Consider the following 25,259-nt stretch of genomic DNA (forward strand, 5'->3'; position numbering starts at 1 on the left):
GCAGGGCTCGACATTAAGGACTGCCCGATGGCCCGGGGCCATCTAGTATTTAGCTCGGGCCATGAAGCCTCACCTGCTGGTTGCCCGATCGGGCAATCTATTATACCAGTATTTTGCAGCTCGCGGATCCAGTAATGAGTGACCCGACAGTAAAACTAAACATATCTATAACTAGTTTAGGTAGTTTGAGAGGTAATTAAAATAGCTACGTGTGATATTCTAACCTGAAGTGTGTGTTTTGTTCCGCTCACCGCTGCATGTGATCATGCAGAGCTGCGTGTCGACTCGTCAGCAGCAGCTGATCTCTCTCTCCCGTCAGATTAGACTTCACTCGCGTTTATGTCCATATCGATCAGATCCAGCTAGTTTATACTAATGATATGACTACCTGCTTATTAAAAGACACCGTGACCTAAACAATAAGTGTCGCTATGCAACTGGGTGAGGCCAAAAAGTATAGTGCAGCATTATGCATTTGTTTACATGCCCACCGGAACCCCGAGGCATTACCAACAGATCAATGCACAATCAACCCATAAAGCACATTTCTTTCTCCACATTAAGTGTTACACATTAGAATAGACTACTCTTGTCTGTCACATACTCTTCTTGTCTGTCACATAAGTGGCGCAACTGAAGCGGTATTGCGCTAAAGGGAAATTATTTTGATAGGACATTTTGACCAAAGAGATTTAGATTTGCTTGCTAACGGGAACTCTGACGTCGCCATTGTGTGTGCTTCGCGGATGCACTCGGCTGCTCGGGTCTGCTCGGTCAGCTTCTGGATGAGGAGGCATTCCTTCGACCAACTTACAGTAGATAACATTACAAACATTTTTAACAGGGGCCATAATAGCGTAAATAATTTTTGTTTTGGCAGTTATAACTGCATGTAATGTTTTCTACTTTTTTACATCTGGGGAGGCATTTGCCTTCAACAGATGGAAAGTGTCTTGACCAACAACTTAAGTATTTATTATAGCTATAAAGGGCATGCAAGCGAGCAAACACAAACAAGTGAAATGAAGAATACAATTGAAATTGTAATATTGTGGTGGTTCATCTTATAATTATGTCTATAGAATGCACCAGACAGCATCTAAGACCTGCAAAAATCTAAATGTTCTAGGGGGAGGCCCCCCAAACCCTTCGTGCGTCATTTCGTCCATGCGCATTTTTCAGGGCAATCTCTATTGGGCTCAGGGCCATCTGTAAATTAGCTTAGATGGCCCACAGGGCCATCTCCCAAAATCCTTAATGTCATGCACTGCTATGTCAAACATTTAAAAAAGAACAAAGTTGTAATAAACTTAAATTGTTCTTTAAAATGCACAATTGTATTGCCTACATGTTTATTTATGTTTATCCTCATCAGAGCAGTGGTTATGATCAAATCAAACAACAAAAAGACTAAGTTGTCTGATAGTGAGTTTGAAGTTTCAGAGAAGAGGAGTTTGGTCCTGGTCAGTTACAAAGCAGTTAACACGGATCAAGCTTTGCCAAAAGGATCTTAATAAATTATTGCTCCAGTTTTATCTTCAATTTGTATCTCAATTAGAAATAATTAAAAGATAAATTGTATATTTTCTTCTCACTTTGAGTCATTTATATTTTAAGTTTCTCAATTCGATATTCAGTTATAGTGGCTGTTGCACACTGCCCCCTGATGGCTGGAGGCCTCTGTGCTGCACTCATGTGGGGTCTTTCCGGCTGAAAGCATCATGACAGGAGTCTAACGCCCCCCCTCTCGTTCCACCCTAGGTTAACACAGTTTAGTACTTCCGTTAGCACAGCTAGCAACTCGTTGCTGGCTTTGCCTTCAGTATGTGTGGATGCAATTCCTCTGCACTGAATTTTGTATTGAGAACCGTTAAACTAATTTCTACTAAAGAAGTAGCACATTCTGTGGATTATTTACAGTGACAGTCACTGTCATAAAAACACACTGCTATAGGGAATAGGAATGTGACGTCATCAATAGAAAGTCAGCCATCTTTGGAGGGTACAAGCAAACACAACCCATTGACCTGTACGCAGAGCGAACTAGTGTACCTTTTTCCCTTTTTTTGAAATATAGCTGGTTGACATTGTGGTGTCGTCGGTTGTAACAGCCAATCCTACAACCAACATCAAAACAAAAAAGGACCATGGGATTGCATTTTATTCCTTTTCAACTTGAAAAGTTAACGAGGGAGAGGTATCCGACCAGACGAAATGCCTTGCCGTCTTACTTCTGCCGGGTTGATGCCCCTGGATCTGAACGTCCAGTATCCACCTGTTTGTTAACATGGGCTTCAAAACATTGCTGACAGGTGTAGGTGCTTACTCCAAACACCAGAGAGACACCAACATCAGTCCATTCTTCTCCTAATTCATAAGTACAGATGTAACTAATTAACTATAATTTAGTAAAATAATGCTCCTCTGCCTCTGTTGAAGAGCTTATCTTCTAAGGGCACTCTTCTTTCACTTTTTCATTTTGGATGTGAAAACAGCTGAAAGAAAACCAATAAGAGCCGCTAGAGATTGACAGCTCCTGCTGCAGGTGCTGTCCTCCTAACATGAGTTATAATGCACCAAATTTATCATGTACTAGTCAGGGGAAATTCTGGTTGAAATTATTCTAAAGTATAGTGATTTTTACATTTACGATATCTTGGCATTGTGTGCCAACCTTCAAATGAGTGGAAAGAGATTTGAAATAAAGATGAGAGTGTAATGGTCTTTTGCATTACTGTAGTCCACTGCTAACTTTACATGACAGATAGTGATCTCTGTCTTCATGTTCTCTGTCAGAGTCAGAACTCAATTTGCAGAGGCAGCTTTTAGTTCTTATGCACCACAAGCTTGGAACAAACTGCCTGAAGTTCTGAGGTCCGCCCTAACCCTGGGTTCTTTTAAATCAAGGTTCAAAACCTTTCTTTTGAATGCAGCCTATCCTGAGATCCTTTAGCCGTGCCTTATCATTGCACTTTTAGCTGCAGCCAGTATTTTATTGCTTTTATGAATTGTCTTTTATTTGTTTGTTTTTGTTTATGTGTTTGTTGTGTTTTTAATTATTATCTGTTAAATGCCTATGTGAAGAACTTTGAATTGCCTCTGTGTCTTAAAATGTGCAATACAAATAAACTAACCTTAACCTTAACCTCCGTATATATAGATCTTTGTAAGCCTTGATTGACCCGTCCCATTATGGGGTGATTATGGAGTGAGGGTGTTTATTTTTTTCACAAAAAGCACTGACCTCTTTACTTTATGTGTTTGTGTGTCCAGGGCGATGGGGAGAAGTCCCCCCGTCAGCGGAGGCCCTCCAGCCCCAGCTCTAACAGCTCTCTGGGGGGCTACGGACGCTACACCCCGTGCCGCTCCCCCCAGAACTACAGCCGTCCAGGTATCAGCCTCGTGCACACACATTACACAGAGCCGTTCTCCGTATATTGCTGTTGTCTTGTGAAAACCTCTAGGTTAATTATTGAATTCTGCATTTTTGAAGCATTAGCCATGATTTGTGTAAGGTGACATGCACATTTATTAGGAAACAAGATGATTGGGAAAAATGCTTGCTTGCTATATTATATAACACATCTGCTACAAACATCCGAAATGAAATTCTCATATATTCTGAGAAGATTTCCGGATACCCAAAACCAGAAATGAAATGAAATGCTTCTCGACTGCGTGATTAAAAGCTGCAACCCTTAAATTCTTCTGTCAAAATCCATTGGATATTCTGAAAACTGCATGGTTGTCAAGCTAAGTTAATATCTGCTTTTAGTCTGTAAATATGTACCTGTCATTGCTTCATTATATGTTTCATCATCTATCAAAAGTTGAATCAAGAGTTTAGAATGCCTCCTACAGATTGTACCTACGATTTGATCACTCCAGCTTCTTGTAAGACTTAAGAGCTACTACAAAGTAGACTTGTTTTTTGTTTTTCTCTGTGTGCAGATACAAAATAAATAGATGCAGTATTACTTTAGGTTCGGTTTTATTATACTTTATAGGCAAATAATCGAACTAAATCAATAAAGATAATGTATGCTATAACATTATCTCAAAATCAATACATACTGTATCTTTGACAGCTGTTTACTAAAGAGTGTCAAGTCATTTGATTGGCTTGAAAAATATATATTATGTAAAGGGCAAGTACGCTAATTTGGCAAAAAGCAGGTTAATCTTTTATTAATTAAGTGCAGTATGTGTCATAAAGCAATTTCCTAAGCTTGATAAATAGAGGCTTTAAAATCTAAATATGTATTGTATCATTCATTGTTTAACTTCATCAGTCTTGTTTTTATTTTCATGCTAAATTGCAACAAAAAGTAACTGTAAAGATATACAATACTTTCCAACTTCCATTAAAGATGATGTTTGATCTGATTGGACGTTCAGGGCCAGAGGTAAGCCTTGTGGGTAGACCCAGCAGCCAGGCCCGAGACTCCAGCTCTCTCCCCCTGCCTCCAACCCTCATGGGGGCCATTAGGTGCCCCTCCACTGTGGCCAGGGACTCACCTTCTGTCCCTGCTCACTGTCCTGCTGGGGCTGAAGAGAGTGGGGGTGGTGATGGCAAGTTGTCGCCCACACCAGTAGTGGGCAGTGCAGGCTTGTCCTATCACCTGAACCCCACCACCCTGGCCATGCTGCAGCAGCACAACTACATCCCTTACTTCAGAGGTATCAAAGCACGCTGAGACCGACCAAGATCTGGTCCAATACAGACAGTGGACAACTTGTCAGAACTTATTTTGATGTCAAACCCTAGACAAAACCAAAAACCGTCATCCTTATTAAGAACTAATATTTGAAAGGGGATTCATAGTGCCCCTAAAGCACAGTTTCTAATTTGTTCTCCAAGCTGAAAAGAAAACGTACAAACCTTGCATTAAGGACTAGAAAAATGGAAACAGCTTCCCTACAGCAGATAAAATCAGTCCTCTCTGTATTCGACCAAAGGTCTTTAAGAATGGAGTGCTGTGATATGACCACTGAATTAACTTCACGTTGCATGGGCTGGGGTCTAGCAACAAATTAACCATGTGTTGGACACTCAAGATTAGTTATCCCGGTTCACCATAGACCCATGACTCATGAGGAGAAAGGGAACGCCTGGGCTGCTGTGTTGCATTTGGGTAAACACAGTTTGACCGTCTTTGAAATCAACATCACAAACCAGTACTGTGCACATTCCACTTGCACGCTGTAACTCCTGCAGAAAGGCTTATCCAACCACCTCCCTTTGCTTCATCTTCTCCCCATCCCCTGATCTGCCCATCCCTTCAGGGTTCAAACAGGACCCCCTCCCTGACTCTAAAGCTAGGACATCCCTGCATCTCAGTTTACCTCCTCCTAACGGTAAAACCCCTGAAGTCTTTCTCCTCTTTGTGTCTCCCTCCCCAGTGGAATGGAAAGCAGGTTTTGTGATGTTGTTGTCCAATATTGTGGTGTTGTTGGGTTTCATTGGGTGCATCGAGGTACATTGGTTGGACCACTCAGTGTTCTCATTTTGCTTGTTCACTTGTGGACGTGGTGGTTGTTTTGCATGGTTTAACTTGAACCTGACACATTTGGCATTCGGAGGAAGGTTGATAACTTAATTGTTGCCTGCCTTTGTCTGATCTGCCCTGTTGTTTTCCTGAATGAACACTCGTTTGTTGTCCTTTTGTCCTTGATGTGATTATGAATGAGAGTTGAGGCTTTGTGTTTTGTTAACTGATAAAATGACAGCGGTGTGCAGGGAGGCTGAAGATAATGGTTGGTGAGGTCTTGTTTTTGCAGAAGCACAAGAACATTGCCAGCAAATGCATTCCCTAGAAACAACTCCCTTGACTATATTCAGCGACTTCTTTTTAAAACATTAGGTTAGGGCTGTCACTTTAATGTTAAACTCATTAAAACCCAAATAGCTTTATCAAGAAAAAGATTGTTCAGATTTATTTTGAGAGGTCTACCTCAAGTAATGTTCCACCTGGTCTCGAAGGGACCACTGCCTCCAGAGCTAAAACAGCCTTACCTTTGAAAAGGGATGTTCAGTACAGTCCAATAAAGTAATCAAGGTCCAGGTTTTGACGCACAGTACAAGACTGTACAAGGCATGCATTTAAACAAATAAAGCTTTTTTTTCTAATTAAAAGGAAAAGCCTTATTTCAAACAGTACCTACTGCACCAAGAATGTTCCAAAGCCTTGCTTTTACTCACAGAACCCTTACAGTAGGAACACATGTTTTTCACATATGCTAGCTTAGATCTTGCGGATTAAAAGGAGGAGTGGGAGCTTTCACTTTTGCACAGAAAAATCACAAACACGCGTTCAAGGGTTTTGGTGGTTTTTCCTTAGCAGGGAAGAGAGGCTGAGAGGGGAGTTCTCCAATGGGAAAGATGAAAGAGAGGAGGAGAAATGGACAAAGGAAATAGCTTGAGCGACAGAGTAGTAATTTGGTTGCCAGTTCCAATTGAATAAAAAATACATTGGTCGTTGTTCTTGTTAAGGCCTTAACTTTTCCTTACATGCCGCGAAAAAGATTAGTTGTTATACAAAAGGCTTAAACTTGAATGAGCTGTCAGGTTTCCCCTTATAAGTGTCATACTGTAGAAGGCGCTGTGGGAGTCTGACTTAAAGTTACAATCTCTCTGACATATGGCAATAAGCGTTGATGCCGGTTTGGGATTCTTCTGATCATGACTCCCAGTTTGTACTACTGCAATTCAAGTGTTTTCATCAGTGGGCAATAAGCCCGATTTCCATGTTCTTATCATCCAGCGATACATATGGAAGTAACACACACTGCACTGTTTGAAATAATTACCTAGAGCTGTTTTGTATCATTTGGAAACTTGAGAGAGTTTATGCCCTTGCAAGGCTGAATAATGCATGCTTTTTTTTTATCATTTCCCTACTTCTCCTATTTTTTGTTAATGAACCCAAAACTCTCTTCCCCCTTCTGTGAATGTGTTATAAGGTTTTGATTAATTATTGGCTTTCACCTTTTTCCAAATGTTTAATCTGCTCACATAAATTATTACACATCTCCTCCCTAAACTCCCAAAGTCTCGAACAACTCCTATCAGGCTCCATATCGCTCCAGATGTTTTATTGAGGATCTGCCCATCGCTTAGACCTGCACTAAGAGTACTTTGCTGTGTGTGTGTGTGTGTGTGTGTGTGTGTGTGTTTGTGTGTGTGTGTGTGTGTGTGTGTGTGTGTGTGTGTGTGTGTGTGTGTGTGTGTGTGTGTGTGTGTGTGTGTGTGTGTGTGTGTGTGTGTGTGTGTGTGTGTGTGTGTGTGTGTGTGTGTGTGTGAGATCAGTCACCAACACTAACAGCCTTGCTGTGTATGTAAGTGATCTCATCCAAGATCTCTGCTGATGGTCCCTCTCTGTCTGAGGGGGGAGAGTGTGTTTTCAATCAGCTAACACTCTCTCTCCTGCACAATGTTAAACTCTCTCTCTGCTGTTTCTTTCTCTAAACTGGATGTAGAGTGTTTATTACTTTTGGCCTAAGGGTGCCAGTGCCTTCATCACCTAGCCTGCCTGTGATGTAACAATAGGAACTCATAAAGGAAGTCAGCTAAATGTTAATGAATGTAACAATCTCACACTCATAACAAACCCAAAAAACTAGACACATGTCATATAACACATAGGGTTACCTTTATTGACGTTATCCTAATGACAATCATAATAATACACAAAAATGTCATGACTTTGTAGTATAAAATATTCGAGTGATGAGGACACAACCTCCATCCCGTGTCAGTTTACTCAAAGATCTGTTGTTCTGGTGCTACACCTAACCCGGGCCTAGTGCCGGCGTGCTTCAACATACTGCGCATTAGGTTGTAATACAGTATAGAGATGAGAGCAGTTTCACAAACCTACTATGGTCTTTTTGAAAAATATCCACGATCAGCATCTCCAACTCTCTAGAAAATGTTTGTCACCTTGAAAGTATGGTAGTTCAAACACCAATTACAACACCAAGCTCACCTGGTGCTCTCCAAGAGGATCTGGAGATGTGGGGGGATCAATATTTGGGCAAAGCCACTACATAGCCTAACAATATCTATGAAATAAAATGCTATGGGATATTTGTGTCTCATTACCTAATATTTCAGTGAACCTGTAGGATTCTCTAGAAATACATTAAATACACTTGTAAGTACAGTAAATACAATTACAGTATATGGCTGGGTAATCAAATCACCTGCATCATCTTAATATTAACAGATTTTTTCTTTGAGCATTATCAATATGCCTACCATAATGCTGCCTTTTTGCCCCCTAACACCCTTTGTTTTATCCCAAACCCTTTCCCTTTTGCCTCTCATCTGCAATGCCTACCCAACTTCCTCCCCTGAAGGCAGTGAGAGTGGGCGGAGCACCCCCAGCTTATCCACCTATTCTGATGGCAAATCCCCTTCCTCTACCTCGACATATGTGGCTGCTCCGCGGCATTTCCACGTTCCAGGTAGGCAACAACCACACTGCTCGGCTTGCAACTCTCTCATTTTCCTGCATCATAACACATTATATGGCTGACATTAGTAATACAGAGATGAATTACAAGGTAAGCTATAACATTTTAACAATTTACTATAAATATACAAGCTTTCGCAAAATAACTGTTGCCAACTTTTGTAAAAATGGAAGTATTATTTTGTAACTTGATACTTAGGTTTAGGTAAGGTTACCGAGTAGCATTATTTACTGACCTGTGACTGAAAGATAAGAAGCTCTCTGTAAATCCTCTTTTCCACAGTACTGCTGCATGGTTAAAACGTCAACCCTTGGCAGTTTAAAAAGATGTTTCACAAATATGAGGGTTTTTTTTGTTCATTGGACCCCTTTCTCCATGACTATAAACTTCAACAGCTATGCCACAGCTTTGGTATTTGTGGGTTTTATGAGTGAAGACTGTAGAAGCATAGAAACAGAGCCTTTAGCCCCACTTGTGACCTCAGCACTTGGTATGTTGCCCCATGATTTGGTCAAACAGCGTTTCAAGAAGTAAGTTTGAAAAAATAATTCTACCAAATGTGTCTTCTAACTAGAGGGAATTGGATAAAAGGAAATACTTTAGATGCACATCCAGCAGTTTTCTATGTGCTAGGGACCTGTAATATACATCTCTAACATAAAACATTGGTCCTCAATATTTCCGGGTTCACAGCGCTGGCAACTAGAATAAAAGGGGCCTTTTTTATTCAAAAATCTAAAAAGAATGCTAATACTGTTTGATGGGGACAATGTGTGGTTTCTTATACTATTGAATTGTTTTGCATTAAATAACCTCTAATTCAGCAAAGACCAATATCATTAATATCTTTTTGAATATGTTGCATGAAAAATATTGTGTCTGATTTGCAATTATAAAAAAATGAAAAATGTCTTGATTTTTAACCAATACTGCGGCCCCTTTTTACTTTGTTTTAAAATCCCTCAAAACGGCTAACTCATGCTTCTTTTTCTCCATTCTCTTTCTTTCTCTCTCCCCCTCTCATTTTGGCTTCTTCCTTTTTTTTTCCTCTGTGTCTGTTCACATCTTCAGAGACTCTGGTCAAAGATAATATCTATAGAAAACCCCCAATCTACAAACAGCATGGTAGAGTCTCCTCCCTCCTAACATCCTCTGGTCTGGTCTCTGCACGATGTGTTGCATGCTGCCTGCCGTCAGCACCTCGTGATTATCCCTGTTCATCTATTTCTCCTTCAGTAGAATCCATGGAGCTACATGCATAGGGCTGGTGTAAGAGCACTGCAGCAAGGGTATTAAACCCACTATAGCTCGAGTGACCCTGGCCCCACAGGATGAAGCATTCACATATGTTGCAATTCTAACCACATTGTTATTAGTGATGTCACCAGGGATGTTTTGCATTAGTTAGCAAAACACTTTCTGTGACATCATCAATTGAAGTTGTGCCAGACTCTAACATGATTGAACATTTCTGCTTCTAGAAGCCTGTGCAGCCGCAGTTGTTGGCTCAATGTCAGCCTAATAAGAGGGAGCCCAGTTCCTCCCTCTAGCTAATATCAAGGTTTGATCTGACATGGCAATACAGCAAAACTTTGATTACAGATTGTTATAATCAAACCCATTTGGGACTGATGGTTGTAAGAAAGGCTCTTAACTGTGCCCCCCCCCCCCCCCCCATCCTCCCCTCCTTTGCATGCATCTCTCTGCACTCATCTCACCAGCCCATTTGATGGTTATGACTGTGTGTTCCACTGGGAGGAGTTGAGCACATGATTCCTTCGTATGGTGGCATCACTGTTGTACCGGTCACTGTTTCGGTCACGTGTCTTCTTGCCTCACCATTGTTTGTGTGTGACAATTTATGATGAGCACTTTTCTGTGTAGTTGCCCTCAACATATGTGTTCACATGACAGGGTTACTCAAAACATCCTGACATAGATCTCTTATCAGCTACAGTACATCATCCGAGTAAACACTCCTCTTGATTGGATATGACAGGTTAATCAGCTGCACACATTATAGTCCTACAGATGGATACACCTGCTGTCAGCATCTTGAGAGTGTGTGTACACGCAGACATGAGGTCACTGACAAGGTGTTTTCTGTCTGCCAAAAAGTGTGGGGGGGGTAGTATTTATCTTCCTATCCAAGGTAAAGAGTGTATCTAAGGATTTAACCTTGGAGTTGTGTAAATTGACATTACATGGACAATGGACTACACTTATTTGTGTGGGGCAATGATAAGCTATTAACTGATAAAAGATCATCGTTTTTTACAAAAGTTATTTAGCTAAATCTGTGTAGCATTCGTGCTAATGCTTTAGCAGGCATTTGGTTAGTGGATCATATCACCATAGACATTACCATTGACCAAAATAAATAAAAGGAAGCTTAATTTTTGCAAAAAAAATCATGCTGTCCAAATAATTTGTTCTCTTAAACTGGTAATTTATTTCAAAGATTAGAATAATGTTGACACGAAAGGTGCTCCTCGCTTTAATGCAATTTAGTTTACATTCTTTGGATTGAGAGCCATGGATATTTTTGTGTCATTATCATTCCTCACAGAGAGTATTTAAGAATAATTTGACATTTGTTTGTGTTGGTTACAGGATATATTGATTCCATGAGACAGTTTATGAATTGTGTTATTAAGCATTGTTTAGTGTTATGTGTTTCCGTAACACTTACTGGATAGTAGTGGACAAGCAACAGCATATTAAGTCTATTTGCTGAGTAGCACAGATTGCCATGATTACTAAACCCAGGATAGATTAGACCGTCTGTAATGTTGCAATGGTCGGTGTTGTTGATTTCATAGCAATTTACTAATTCCATTGAAATACTTGTTGAGTGAAACTCTGCTCAATGTGTGATCCAGCACATTAACATCTGACTGTGTTCACAGCTTCTAGAGCATCCTGGCAGGATGGGGAGGATAGTAAGGTGGGTCTAAGTGCAGATGCGTGTTTTTGTCTTTCTCTATTCAAGCCATTTTCCTAAACTTTACAAATACTGTACATCCATTTACTAATTAATTAACTCATACTTTGCCATAATCCAATCATCCATAACCTCCATCTCCCCCCGTCTCTCTTCCTCACAGAGGACCAGTTGGATGATTTTAAAGAGTGAGATAGATGGCCAGATGGGCCCCGAGGAGCTGGACCCCTGCAAGTCCACCTGCAGTCTGCCCACCGACACCTCGCAGCCCAGTGAGGATATCTCAAATTCAGCCCGCGGTCATTAACAAGAATCCAACAGTATCCATAGTGATTGATAGCTCATGTGTATGGATGTGTTTCTTTATCAGATTTCCCCTACAATAAGACTGCATCATTACCTGGCTATGGAAGGAATGGCATCTACAAGGTGAGCTGCAGCTGCAGAAGGAAATGAGAACTTTATACTGTCCACGGTGCTCCAGAAACAGAATCCCTTTATTAGTCCGCAGCGGGACATTTACAGCACCACAGCAAAAGTGACATAGCAGATAAAAAGGCAAGCAATTATTAAGTAGCTAACATGTTAATTAAATAAAGACAATAAAGTACTAATCCATGCCTAATAAAATGTGTAGCAGCATTTAATAGATAAGTGAACATGAACGTATTAAGGTTTGAGGTACTATCAAAATTATCTTTAGCACAAAAACAATTATGATGGTTATTGCACAGTAGAATTGCCAAAGGATATATTGCACGTTTCACTTCCTTTAACTGATCATCCGAAAACTATCAATGCAAAATAACTTGTTTCAGTCACAGCTCGGGCCTCTATTGCTACTTTCGTGACAAAAATGTATTTTAATATTGGAAGAACGATTGAGCAGTACACAGATGGGTAATACAATTACTGTTGCACTTCACACAAATGTGTTTTAATTACTTGGGACTTTGTTAACATTCTCTCTGCTAATCTTACCCTTTGGATCCCAGCATGTACTTTGATCATCAGAATTGACCAAAATACCCTCGCCAGAGCTACTCATATACAACCCAAAATAAAATATACTATACATCATCCATATTTCCAGATGTGTTCAACAATTACATCATTCTGCATACGGCAAGTTTTGCTGTAGATTTACCCTTACCTTTGTGACTCAGGCAAATTATGTGATCCAGAAGTGTTGCAATAAGAGGACATGTAAATATTAGACTGCTTCTTCAGAGAAATGGCTGAGGTGTTTAGAAGTTTTGTTTGCGACCACTAGGTTGTGCTGTGCCAAATCTTTAAAAGATTCATTGTTTAATGACTGGTTAGTGTGTTGAAACTGTTGACATGTATGTTGGAATAGGTATAATGGGATTTTTGGAGAAATGGTTGTCTCTAGGTCATACATTATTGAACAAGTTTCCATTAAACATCCACTTACTGGGCAAGTGCACTTAATAAAGTTATAAAAAAACTGAGTTTTGACCTCTTTTAAATAATACTCTTTAACATTTGAATTGAACAAATGTTAACGGAAGACACAGACCAATGCACAACACAGAAATAATTTGAATCAGAAAAACGCTTACCTCTCAGAACTAAGAAAAGGTGACCGGACCCTCACAAACAGCCCGTCGTGCCCCTTGAGACAGCCTGTAATCTTTCATGGGGGAGTGTTTCAAAGCTCACCATACCAAAGGGTGACTTTGTTCTGCCTTTCTAATCCAAACTAAGAAATGTAAGCTCACTATCAGAGTAATGTGTCATATTGGCTTCCTATTGGTCAACCCGAAAGAATGGGATCAAAGCGAAGGCAAAGCAGTGAAACTGCCGATGAAGACCTGTCCTTGGCAATATGAAGTGGGCAATGTGGACATGTGAATGAGGTCTGCAGGGTCTGTGTTTACGTGTGTGTGTGTGTGTGTGTGTGTGTGTGTGTGTGTGTGTGTGTGTGTGTGTGTGTGTGTGTGTGTGTGTGTGTGTGTGTGTGTGTGTGTGTGTGTGTGTGTGTGTGTGTGTGTGTGTGTGTGTGTGTGTGTGTGTGTGTGTGTGTGTGTGTGTGTGTGTGTGTGTGTGTGTGTGTGTGTGTGTGTGTTCCTATAGGCTGCTGAGATGATGGAGGATGAAGTGGACCCAGACTCCCAAAGCTGGGGAGGCATGAGAGGTGAGTGAAAATCAATGCACAATGTTTATCTCCTCTTCTGTGTTCTTTTCCTCGTAATTGTAGGATTTGCAAGCTTTTTCAGTGCTAACAGTGCTTCAATGTAAAATACTATACACTCAAGCAAACACTGCAAAACCTGCAGACATTTGGACGGTAGACTTTCTAATCTTTTTGACACTTTGGATTTAAAAATTCTGACCCGGATATGAAAAAACAATAGTAAAAGTGCTGAATGTCTTACACTTCCTATAGCTGTTAGCAACAAAGAAATGTATGTTTATTATAGAAAAACTAAGTAGAACTCCCAACAATTATTTCACAATATGTTACAAGCCCCAAAAGAGACCCTTTCCCTCCAGATAATAGTATAATTTAATAATCTTAAACCATAAAATGTAAAACTGCCTGTGTCATCTTTCCTTTAGTACATATCTTAGCTCAGTTTACAGTCCCTGATTACATTGTGACCAATCACGCAGAGCCCTGCAGCTCTGGCTCCAGATCAGTTACTGGAGGTAACAATGTTGGGCGATGATGTCATCTTTCCAGCTGCAGAATTGTGTGTGTGTGTGTGTGTGTGTGTGTGTGTGTGTGTGTGTGTGTGTGTGTGTGTGTGTGTGTGTGTGTGTGTGTGTGTGTGTGTGTGTGTGTGTGTGTGTGTGTGTGTGTGTGTGTGTCTGTGTCTGTATGTGTATGTGTATGTGTATGTGTGTGTGTGTGTGTGTGTGTGTGTGTGTGTGTGTGTGTGTGTACGCTTGTGTGCGTTTCAAATAAAAACGTTTTTTTCAAGCAGACTAATTCTCGCTTTCTCTCTTTTCATGCCTCTCAGAATACAAGGTAAGATTTCCCTCATTTGGTAATACATTACGAATAACAGTCTTGGCTGCTTAGCCTAATAAATCTCCCACCATGCTTACTCTCTGTGTGCCAGATCTACCCTTATGAAGTTCTGGCAGTGACGCATAGAGTGAAAGTGAAGCTTCCCAGGGACGTGGACCGCACCAGACTGGAGGTGAGCTTTAATCCTAATCTAATCTAACACAGGCCGTTAAAAGAGAATTGAAGGCACAGCCAGAAAGCTGAAATAGGAAGGATCAAGTATCAGCCAGGTCTTTCATTTCTGTAAAGATGGTTTCCATATGGCCTCCTTTTGTTTTTATAAACAATGGATAACTCTTTGGCCAAAAATATGTGGACAGGGGTGTCATTATTGGAATTGTATTGCGTCATGATACAGGCTAGGCTTCGTGTCAGAGAGCAGCTCTGAGTGAAGTGTTATCCCAGAAAAATAAAACAATTGTAGTAGAAACAAAAAAGGAAAACCACAGGAGCTCATATTTAATGCCCAGTGCCCAAATTATTTTTAGACTACACATCTTTCACTTTACTTCAGAAAGAAAAAAACTAATTTAGTTTAATATAATACAATTATAATCGATTTCATTTTTTCTCTACCTGAATTATATTCTTGACAGCTTGTTTGCGAATGGATTTTGAGTATCATGTGATAGGATACAATTGGCATTACATTTAATTGAAGTTAAAAATGCAGATTTACTTTTTGTTGCTGGTGAAAATAAATGTTGTAGGGGGTTTAATTTGGGGGGTTGAAATTACCATTTTGAGCTCTACAGCCTTCTGTGTATCTATCCTCAAATGACTTGATGAATAATTAGGAACCTACAGAAACCTAAAGATACATTTCACATCCATTTCAGTTCAATGTTGATTCAATACAAATGGATTCAGCAGGGATTTCATATTAATTCAGATCAGATAGCATATTTTCAATTGTTAATTTATTGAATTAGGTTTAATCCACCCAAAGTAGAAACATTGATGGAAGGATCTTTAGATATCCTGCTACATCAGTAAAAGTAAACAGTGTTTTTTAGAATCATTGACTTGTTCTAAAAGAATGGTACCTTAAAGTGGACCTATCATGCTATATTTGAATAATATATGGTAGGGCCATAACTATATAAAACATGTCAGTGAAGTTTTTTTTTCAAAATACCAAACAGATCATGCATTTTAGCCATGCCTCATTTCGCTCTATTTGCTCTATTCCAGCCCTGTCTTCACAAGGGCTGATTCTGTGGCAAATGAGCTGCAGCTGACCACGCCCCCCTGCAAAGGAGGGGGGTGAGGCACGAGCGTCATGTTATCATGCTGTTACCATGCTGTTACCATGCTGTTACCATGCCACGCAACCTCTCATTCCCCTGATAGGTGGAGAGTTGCCCATATAGACGGAGCACCCCGTTTCAATTTCAAATCTGTATCAGTCTGTATCAGATCCGTTGCAGCCCCGTTTTTAGAGATTTGCGTATGGAAGAAAAGAGAGAGGGTTGTGTTTTCTGACACTTGGTGAGTTCCCTGACACACCGGGGACACATATTCATGTATAAAAGATGTACAAAAGTGCATTTTTCATGACAGGTCCCCTTTAAACCAGCTTGAATTCCTGGTGATTTCATTGTCAGGCATCATAATGCTAGTTTATGTGAAGATACTGAAGCCTTGAGTTTTATTTAGATGAGAACTTTATTTTACAGTATTAACAATAGTGTCCTCTCAACTCTCTGGCATTAGTCTCCGTCAGTCAACCAAACTAACACCACTGTGGTTGATCTGGTGAGAGGCCGACACCAGGAGAGGCTGACAGACAGCAGAATAACGTCATGGTTTTAGAACGCGGTGTTGAACTGTGATATAGGTTATGCGACTGGCCATGTGGTGTTTTTTGCTGCCAGATAACTATGCGTTAAAGCGGTGACAAGCCAAGAAAAGTCCAAAAGGTGTGACATTGTAGTGAATTGAATATAATTAAATATAATATAGTAAGTAGTATGAGTTTAACTTCCTGATTTAGTATCACACTACTTGCTCTTACACTGGGTCAGGAAAATAAATTGTTGTCATTACATTTTAAGCACAGTTTGACTACATGTCCTTTAATAACACATTTCCTGTAGTTCTTATTCCAGGGTTCTTACAGTCATTAAAAACCTGGAAAAGTCATGGAAATTCAAAATGCTAATTCCAGGCCCTGGAAAAGTTATGGAAAACAACATTATTCCCAAAGTTTTGAAAGAGTAATGGAAATGTAATTTATATTTTATCTAATCGCCGAAATAGTAATACTATAAGGATAATAAATACTGTATCGTATAGTAATGAAACGTAAAATGGCATTTAACTGACGAGGTATTTTTCTGGTGAGAGATTTTAGTTGCTTTAGCCTGTTGAAGCTAGTAAGCCTATTGGATTTGTTTTAGATAGGCACAACATGTTTCATATGCAGACCTTATTTTACTATTCCATTTTAAAATAAACCATTTTCAGTGGTACCGCTGAGAAAGAGTAATGTTTTTGGTCATGGAAAATTAGGTATAGTAAAGGTCATGGACAAGTCATGGAAAAGTCATTGAAAATCCTTGGTGAAAAAGTGTATGAACCCTGTTATTCTTAAACTACCTATTTACAGATTGAGATTCCTCAGTTAAAAACAGGAAGAATTATTGTCAGTAAAGTAGTCTCAAATAAAGTTCCACATAGGATTTAAAACCCCATTTGAAAACGATATAACTGTTGAGTTTTGCCATGCAGCGGGGAAAAAGGTTCCTGAAACCGTTCTGGGAGGTCGAATAAAATATTGAACCCTTCGATACGCCTAACATGAGAACTCCCTCTTTTTGGCGTCACATACAGTATTGTACAACCTCTGTTTTACCAAACATGGCTCCTGATCCCTGACCCCAGAGTGCTGCTGGTTTGCTCCAAAAAAATCAGCTGCTCAACCAATTTAAAAAATCAAACTCAAGCCAAGACAGAGACACTCCATCAAGAGGCAATACAACCGAATGGGACATTTCTGACCAGTTTCTTGTGGCTGCTGTGGGAGGTGACGACACAAAGCTCCATCAGGATTAATGCACAGTGCAAAGGCATCATTCAGAGAAACAGTTAGACAAGAAGGAAACAAAGTAAGTATAACAAATTGTTTGCTTTCCTCCAGAGAGTGAAAGGAGAAGATTGATACAGATTTCTATTGATGTGAACATAGAAGCTCAGGATGTAGTTTAGGCCTGGCTTACAGACCTCTGTGACTTGAACCGTTAATCGATCGAGACACGCCATGTCGAAGGACGTCCCAGTCGCTTAAATGCCTAAGGAGGAGTCGAGGCGAGAGGAGTTGAGGAGAGAGGAGGGCGGGGGCTTCCAGAGGAGACGAGAGCGAGGATACATGAGTGCAGACTACACAAAGGTGTTATCGCTACTCTTGCATCAAAGCTCCGCCCCCAACTGTCTGCTCACTGCAGCTGTTCTGAATCAAAGCTCCACCCCCAGCTGCACAGCCGTCTGCTCACTGCAGCTGTTCTCAATCAAAGCTCTGCCCCAGCTGCACAGCCGTCTGCAGCTGTTCTGACAGTTAAAGGAGGATCAGAGTCATTACATGTTTAAAGTGCTTCAATGCGAGTAAAATATATCAACCTCTTAAACAAATAATGAACTCATACTCTATAAAAACATTAAAGTGTGGGAAATATGCTTACAAATTCAATAATAATGGTTTGATTATAAAATAATAACTTACATTTCTTACTTGTGGTTTCTCATGTGTTTGGATAGGAGTTGTGTTTGGATGAACTTCTCAGTGGAATTTGATATGTCAAAACCTTAACACAGAAGGCATTACAACCCCTGGTTTTGTTGTGAAAACAAACAAGATTAAAGGATTGGGTACATCTCTTCTGTGTCAGCCTGAGAGTAAACTTTATTCAGTATTGGGAGGGAGAAGTAAAGCTGGCCTGTGGCAGGAATGATTCCATTGATTCAGTTTGAAGTTTTAATGGACCAAGCCAAAGGACTCAAGACATCTGGTTCATTTGAGTTAAGCCCGTCAAAGAACCATCAACACAGAACAGAGAACGCTGGTACCACCTGGACTGCTGGAACATGTAGCAGTGAACTTTCAAATTGAAATAAAATGTGTTTTGTTAAGTTATCAGTTCCCTTTTAGAGAACACAGAGCACATATTTAAATATATTTATACCTAAATCATCTTTTATGTATGCGTAATGCACTTCTGAACAAACATTTAAATGGTTTTATAACCACATTTAAAGTGTGCAAGATGTAAACCATTTTTTGTAAAGACATTGCCGCCAGTTACATATTGATATTTGACCTTGTGGTGTAATTTTTTTACAAACCACTATCTCTCCTGGAGCTTTTTTTCCAATGCAGCATGTTCTAAAACATATACAACGAAATAGAAGTTATTCAATACATTCACAATTATTATGGTGGGAATTTTGCTGATCTGGCATCACCTTCAGTAGGGTCAAGATGCTGTGGCAGTAAGTTGAACTTCTACTTAAACTTCTTAGTCTGGTTTACAGATAGATTTCCTTCAACGTTAAAAGCAACCAATGTTGACTGTTGGTAGAAGACAATGCCAAAATACAGTCTCAAAGTTATTCATGTGAGTGATAAGGGCCGTTTCTTCAAAGTTGACCTGCTACATGTATATATAGGTATTTTGCTTAAAAGTAAATGTATTTTTCTTTTGTGCTATGCTTTTGCAGAGACATCTATCTCCTGAGGACTTCCAACAGGTTTTCTGCATGACCCTGCAGCAGTTTGACCGTCTGGCCCTCTGGAAGAAGACCGATCTGAAGAAGAAGGCACGTCTCTTTTAGAAAAAAGAAAAGTGTCTCAAGAAGCATCCGTCCTGTGTTCCACAAAGCCGAAAAAATAAACGCAACCCATTTGAAATATCTATATATGCACCGCCGTGATACCCCTACTTTCCACCTGTCGAACGTCATGCCATCTGCCTGATGCCAGAGAGGAGCCTGTTCCCTGTGGAACCTTTCACCATGTTAAAGCAGCATCTGAAAACGTTTGTATGCAATGTGCTCTGAATGTTTGACTGACAACTCTACAGATGAGGATGAGGAGCTGCTTTTGCATGGCCTGTGTTGATGCTCCTCGTCTGCATCCCCCCCCATCTCCATGCTTACAAACACCATGGCCAAATATACGCATTCAGAATAATTCTGGTGCCGGACTATCCCCAGCTTTATGTGTTTCTGAGTGTCTTATGTGCAGCTTCTTATACTCTGTCAGTCCTGACATTTGTATGTTTTTTTTATCAGCAACTAGTTTGTTTCATCATCTGTCTCTACATAACATTATTTAAACTTTTTTCCTTCATCAAGTCATTTAATAGTAAACGTTACTTTAAGGCAGTAAGGCAACCGCAGACTTGAAGAACAGAGATGAAAATAAGAAAAAAGTTAGCTTCTGTGATCTCTTTCTTCAAAAAGTACCTTATCATACACTGTGTTCCTCGCTGGGGAGTTTTGATATGTGTTCCCTTATCTTACGCAAGCATCCTGTAAATCAGCGCTGATAGGAGAGCCGAGGCTGGATAGGGGCGTAACATGGCAGTAAATCACAGATAGAGAGGGGGGTGTCAAAAAGGAGGAGGCCAAAGGAAGAGCCCTGAAGAAAACATGTATCACAGTTTCCGGGTGTGCAGAGGTGTCAACAAACAAATGAAAATATTTTTTATAAGCTATTGTTGACTTCTGGAAAGTATCATTCAACAGTCATGAGACACAGCTGAAAGAAATCATGATTTTGTTACTGTACATGGGGGGGAAAAGCCCATGCTGACTTCTTTGTGTGCTGCTTCACAGACCTGCAGCAGCACTTCTGCTTTATAGGTGGGGATGTGCTTGATTTAACTCAAAGCTCTAGCTGTGTTATATCTTCCTCAGATAGATATTTACCTCCTGTATATGTTTGTTGTTTGTTTGGAAGCTTTGTTGCATACAGTAAAAGCTCCACATTTAAGCTGAAGTCCATAAGCTTTGCTTAATGATTTCTGGACTGTAAAACTCGCCAACGTACATACTGCAAGATGTATCTGAATATATACTGGACATATACCAGACATATTTTCCATATTTGTCACCTAACAAGCCAAGGTGTATAACTCTTCAGGCATGCATGAGGGTTGGAAAACGGGGTCTGTCCACTAATCGCAGATAACATATGTATGGAAACATTATCAATGTGTTTTGAGTGATTGATTATTTAAATTGCATTAACTGAAATGCCCCGGTCAGCTGCTTACATTAGCCTATATTATGTATTTATTTAATTGCATTATGAAAGGATTTTATTTTTGAAACCTTAAGGGTGTAGCGTAGAATGAATAGCATCCCGGAGAAGAATGCTTTTGAAAAGAAACATATCAACTTTTGAGTTTAATCTGAGTGTCATATCATTTTTGCTCGTGTAAGTTACACACTAACTGTTGTCATTAATGTCATGACCTCTTTCTAACATTCATCTGCTATTAAAGTGTTTTATCCAAACTACAGTCCCTATGGGTTCAAGTACTTGAGTTGGTTACATTGTTGCCTAAAATCCAATACTTATGAATCGACCTTTACGTGTGTAACATCAAGGTGTGTGGATGTTTTTTATGATGGAGAATTGAGTTGTAGTGTAACTACATCATATTGTTCCAAAAGTTAAGGATAAAGTTCATGTTAAGCTGGGGAGAAAATTAATCAATCAATCAATGTTTATTTATATAGCCCAATATCACAAATGTTACATTTGTCTCAGTGGACTTCACAGTTTGTACAGAATATCAGTATGACAATACGACACCCTCTGTCCTTTGACCCTCACATCGTACACGGAAAAACTTCCAGAGAAAACCCACAGTTTAAAGGAGAGAATGGGAGAAACCTCAGGGAGAGCAACAGAGGAGGGATCCATCTCCCAGGACGGACAGACGTGCAACAGATGCTGTGTGTAAATCGAAAAGATAATACATTTACAACATAGGTAGTCCAAATGTTTGGAAATGCATGTGTCTGTAATAAGAAGATGAATCCACAAGGATGTCAACAATCCTGTGGGAAGTAGTATGGTGAGAGTCTGGCAGGACCGCAGTGACAGGTTCAGCAACGACTCGCAATCCAGGACTCATGATCAGGACTCAGGATCAGCCACGAAAACCCTTAATTTAGAGACACAATGGCTTGTGTTAGAAACTGCCATAAGGATGTTTTAGTGTCTAATGTTATATAGAAATAGCAACAATGACATTAGACCTCCAACCTCCAAATAAAGTGGGAACTAATCAGGCTAAACTGGCTTCTCATCAACATTTGTGATTGTCTAACTATCTGTTCCTTAAAAAGTTGGAAATATACACTGATTAACATTGAGACTAAGTGGATCAGTTGGTTCCATCCGGCGCTCCATGCATGCACATTTCCCGATCCACACATCACGTTACGTGGTTTCACAGGAGTTCCACGTTATTTGGCTGTCTTTGCATTAGTTTACAGTGACTAGGGAATGGCATTGTGACATTATCAACACCTAACTGGCCATCTTTGAGAGACACCTGCGACTGCAACTCATTGACCCCTTTCAGTTTTAACTTTTTAAACATGGTCGGTTTACAACCAACAATGTTGTGTTGCTGGCTGCAACAGCAAATCAAGAAAAAGGACTATTGGATTACATTTAATGCATTTGCAGCATGGAGACTTTATGAGAAAGGGGTAGCAGCAACGAAATGGCAAGGTGGTCAGCTTGGGAGGCAGCCAACTGCTGACTGTTTGTTGCTAAAATAATTGCTGGACCACAGTAACACAAAACACTACAGAGGGAATGAGATTTTAATCATGAAATGTAGTAGTTTAGATACCCGCAGAATAATTATGCGTGATAAACCTCCGTTTTTGAGCATTCCATTAGCATAACATTAGCTATCTTACCTTTGTCCGGATGTTTGTATAGTTGTTATTGGGTCTGTAGATTTGAAGGTCCTACCACCTGTTTAAGATGTAAATTAGGATATTCACCTCCAAAGATTAAACATTTTCAAATTTGCCGTTCTAGTAACTCACTTAAAACTCCAGATGCCGACATCAATACCAGTGATTGGTGGAAAGTTGTCAAGATACTTTGACCATTCTTTAACTCATTTTAAAATAATGCCTCTGTCAAAAGCTTCTCTCTGTAAAGACATATCTATTTTGTGCTTAATCATTTTGGAAGCAATACAGCTGACAAGCTATGGATATTGAGGCCTTCGTCGCCCCAGAATGCAACACGGTTCCCATTCCCTATATCATATTCATGTTGGTCATGGCTGAAACAACAAATCTCCTGACAACCATTATATCATTTTTTCTCTTCTTACCAGAAAACCAGCTAGAGGTGCGTACATCACCAAATGGAATTGAATTTGAAAGAAAAAAGGACATCGACAGGTGAAGGCCTTGGTAACAGCCTTGGTTTCATAGCCTTGGCTAATGACGTAGTTTGCACCACCCTTGAAGATACCTTGCTGAGGGAAATATAAATTGGCCTTAATTTAGTGGGATACAAGGCTCCAAATGCTTTGAATTGTGATTTATCCCCAATAGATATTTTTTTATTTGCAATAAGTGTGACGTTTTTACATTAGAATAATCCTGTGGCAGAGCCCAAAAATTTACAAAATGACACATTGTAGCCTAATACAGCGTGTATACAATGAAAAGTCTCTCAATGAGTGTGAAACCTAGGCCTGTTTAGAACAACACAAAGCTGATTTCCCAAAATAGTCCGTGTTTTACTTTTGAAGTGACGGGGGTTCATTTGGAGAGCTTGCTGGGGACATTGCAATGTTCCAAAAAAAAATCTATTTTGTATTTTTCAAACAAAGACATGCTACATCAGAGTATTAGTTAGAAAAAAGCCCATCCAGACTAGTTTGAACATGGTGTGAAGATTCGCTCTCCCTGGATGATAGGAGTGCAGGCCAGCTGGGTGCAGATCTCAGAGCGCTGGCTCTGCCTTTACTTCTGATTCTTCAAGTGTATTATGCTAATAGATTAGTATGGATTATATTTCACACCATTAATCCAAATCTGCAAATTAACTAAAGGCACTACATCAATGTAGTGTAGTAAAATACAAGATTTACCTCTAAATTGTAGTGGACTAGAAGAACAATTAGCAAAACATTTAAATACACAAGTAAAGTACAGGTTCCTCTAAATTGTACTTGAATACATCTACTTAGTTACTTTACAACACTGGTTACAGCAACAGACGGCTCGAAGCTAAACCCCATATTGTCCTCTTTCACTGAGCTCGCAAGGTCCCACATGGCTAAGAAGCACAAATGACCCGCCTCTTGTAACGGAGACCTAGCCTACAATTGGCTGACACTGCTGTCAATCACTGCCTGGTTTGACAGGCGCACCCGCCTTGCCTCTATTGTCACCGGTGCGAGGAATTATATCTTAAACATGGAGAAGGAAGAAAACATCAGAGGTGAGCCGCTCTCACACACTTTGTTAAGTTATCATTCATGTGCTAATGTTCCCTGCTGGCCTTTAGCATGTTGTTAGCTCGCTCACTATCAATGTCTTCAGTGGATTCATTGAACGGGGATTGGTTTAGGCTTTTACTTTATTGTATGCAGAAATGTTTTTTAAAAAGCCGTATAGCTTATTATCGACAATTGACAATGGAGTCCCATGAGCATGTACGTCGGCTGCCCTACAGCAGTTTCTATTCAACGTGTGTAGGCTACTTTAGTGTTTTTATTAGTCCAATTACAGACCTACAATATGTAAGGTGATGGCTGCTATTTACTCGTGCTACTGCCTTTTCAAGGGAAGTTTACTTAAATGTTGATTTAATAGCATCTTAGCATCATTCTTGTTATGGTATTACTACTAACATAATATACCGTAATATATATTAGACCTAGTAGTACCTTTTTTATTTATTTATTATTATTTTAATTACATTTTAACCTTATTTTACGGCAGGCCTAAATAATGGTAATAAACGGGGATATTGTGATGTGTTGGAGTGTACAGATGAGTCGGTATTAAAGTGAGGGTCAGTGTTGTGAATGGACTGAGGGATACAAAGGACCATGTGGGGAGAGGAGAGACAGCAGGGAGAGGTGGAGGAAGGAGGGTGATTGATTGGCTGAATGGCTGAGTGGGGGAGTAAACCCTGGGCTGGAGGCTGCATGCTGCTCCAGCATCAGCAGCCTGCAGGAGGACCAGCTGGGGCCTCAGTCTCTGTCAACTCCCCTTGCTGTGACCTCCAGACAACAGTATATTTCTACTGAGAAGAAAAAAGCTATATACATGTATTTATTAAATGTATAACGTTAGGACATCTTTATATTGAGGATGTTAAGATATTTAGTCAGGGCTGTCAAATACAACAGAGCAACCTGACAGACAGAGCATGAGCTGTACAGTTGTAGGCTGGAACTGATAATAGTATAAAACAATGATAACCATGGAACATCTAAGTTAGCCTACGGATTTCTTCAAAAAAGCAATTATATTGTTTACCATCGTCCAGAAGTGAACATATTACAAAACCAATTATCAGAATAGAGGCAGGCAACTTTCTCTCAATCTACTAATCAATTTATTTACTAATCATGTCAGCCCTAATGAAAATACTCAAGTGAATTATTGTGCAAAAACTGTATTATACAGACAAGACAACTTTATATTTTGCACAAGGATTTTACAAACCTTTGAGAAAGAATCAAAATAATTTCAAAGTACATTATACTTTCCATTATATAAAACAAGACATCCTCAAGT

The 25,259-nt window shown here is 39.8% G+C and overlaps 2 protein-coding genes across 7 annotated transcripts in view; both read left to right on the plus strand.

Moving 5' to 3' along the window:
- The window catches only part of ablim2 (actin binding LIM protein family, member 2), a 101,120-nt gene extending 80,137 nt beyond the window's left edge, over positions 1 to 20,983 (plus strand). The window contains exons 12-23 of one of the 6 annotated variants that reach the window (XM_079669584.1): positions 3,274 to 3,391; positions 4,399 to 4,680; positions 5,287 to 5,358; positions 8,362 to 8,469; positions 9,550 to 9,603; positions 11,388 to 11,425; positions 11,586 to 11,694; positions 11,793 to 11,851; positions 13,520 to 13,580; positions 14,410 to 14,417; positions 14,512 to 14,592; positions 19,176 to 20,983. In XM_079669584.1, the coding sequence (XP_079525710.1) occupies positions 3,274 to 3,391; positions 4,399 to 4,680; positions 5,287 to 5,358; positions 8,362 to 8,469; positions 9,550 to 9,603; positions 11,388 to 11,425; positions 11,586 to 11,694; positions 11,793 to 11,851; positions 13,520 to 13,580; positions 14,410 to 14,417; positions 14,512 to 14,592; positions 19,176 to 19,289 (1,104 nt within the window). In that variant the 3' untranslated portion in view covers positions 19,290 to 20,983. Of the gene's footprint in view, positions 1 to 3,273; positions 3,392 to 4,398; positions 4,681 to 5,286; positions 5,359 to 8,361; positions 8,470 to 9,549; positions 9,604 to 11,387; positions 11,426 to 11,585; positions 11,695 to 11,792; positions 11,852 to 13,519; positions 14,242 to 14,409; positions 14,418 to 14,511; positions 14,593 to 19,175 lie in introns of those variants that run through there. The other 5 variants (XM_079669579.1, XM_079669580.1, XM_079669581.1 and 2 more) reach the window with 5 other exon arrangements.
- A 2,909-nt stretch (positions 20,984 to 23,892) lies between these two features.
- The window catches only part of afap1 (actin filament associated protein 1), a 161,586-nt gene continuing 160,219 nt past the window's right edge, over positions 23,893 to 25,259 (plus strand). Inside the window, exon 1 of the mRNA XM_079667686.1 lies at positions 23,893 to 23,952. Coding sequence (XP_079523812.1) covers positions 23,928 to 23,952 — 25 coding nt within the window. The 5' untranslated portion in view covers positions 23,893 to 23,927. The remainder of the gene's footprint in view (positions 23,953 to 25,259) is intronic.

Source organism: Notothenia rossii (assembly GCF_949606895.1).
Source record: "Notothenia rossii genome assembly, chromosome: 3".
Lineage (NCBI taxonomy): Eukaryota > Metazoa > Chordata > Actinopteri > Perciformes > Nototheniidae > Notothenia > Notothenia rossii.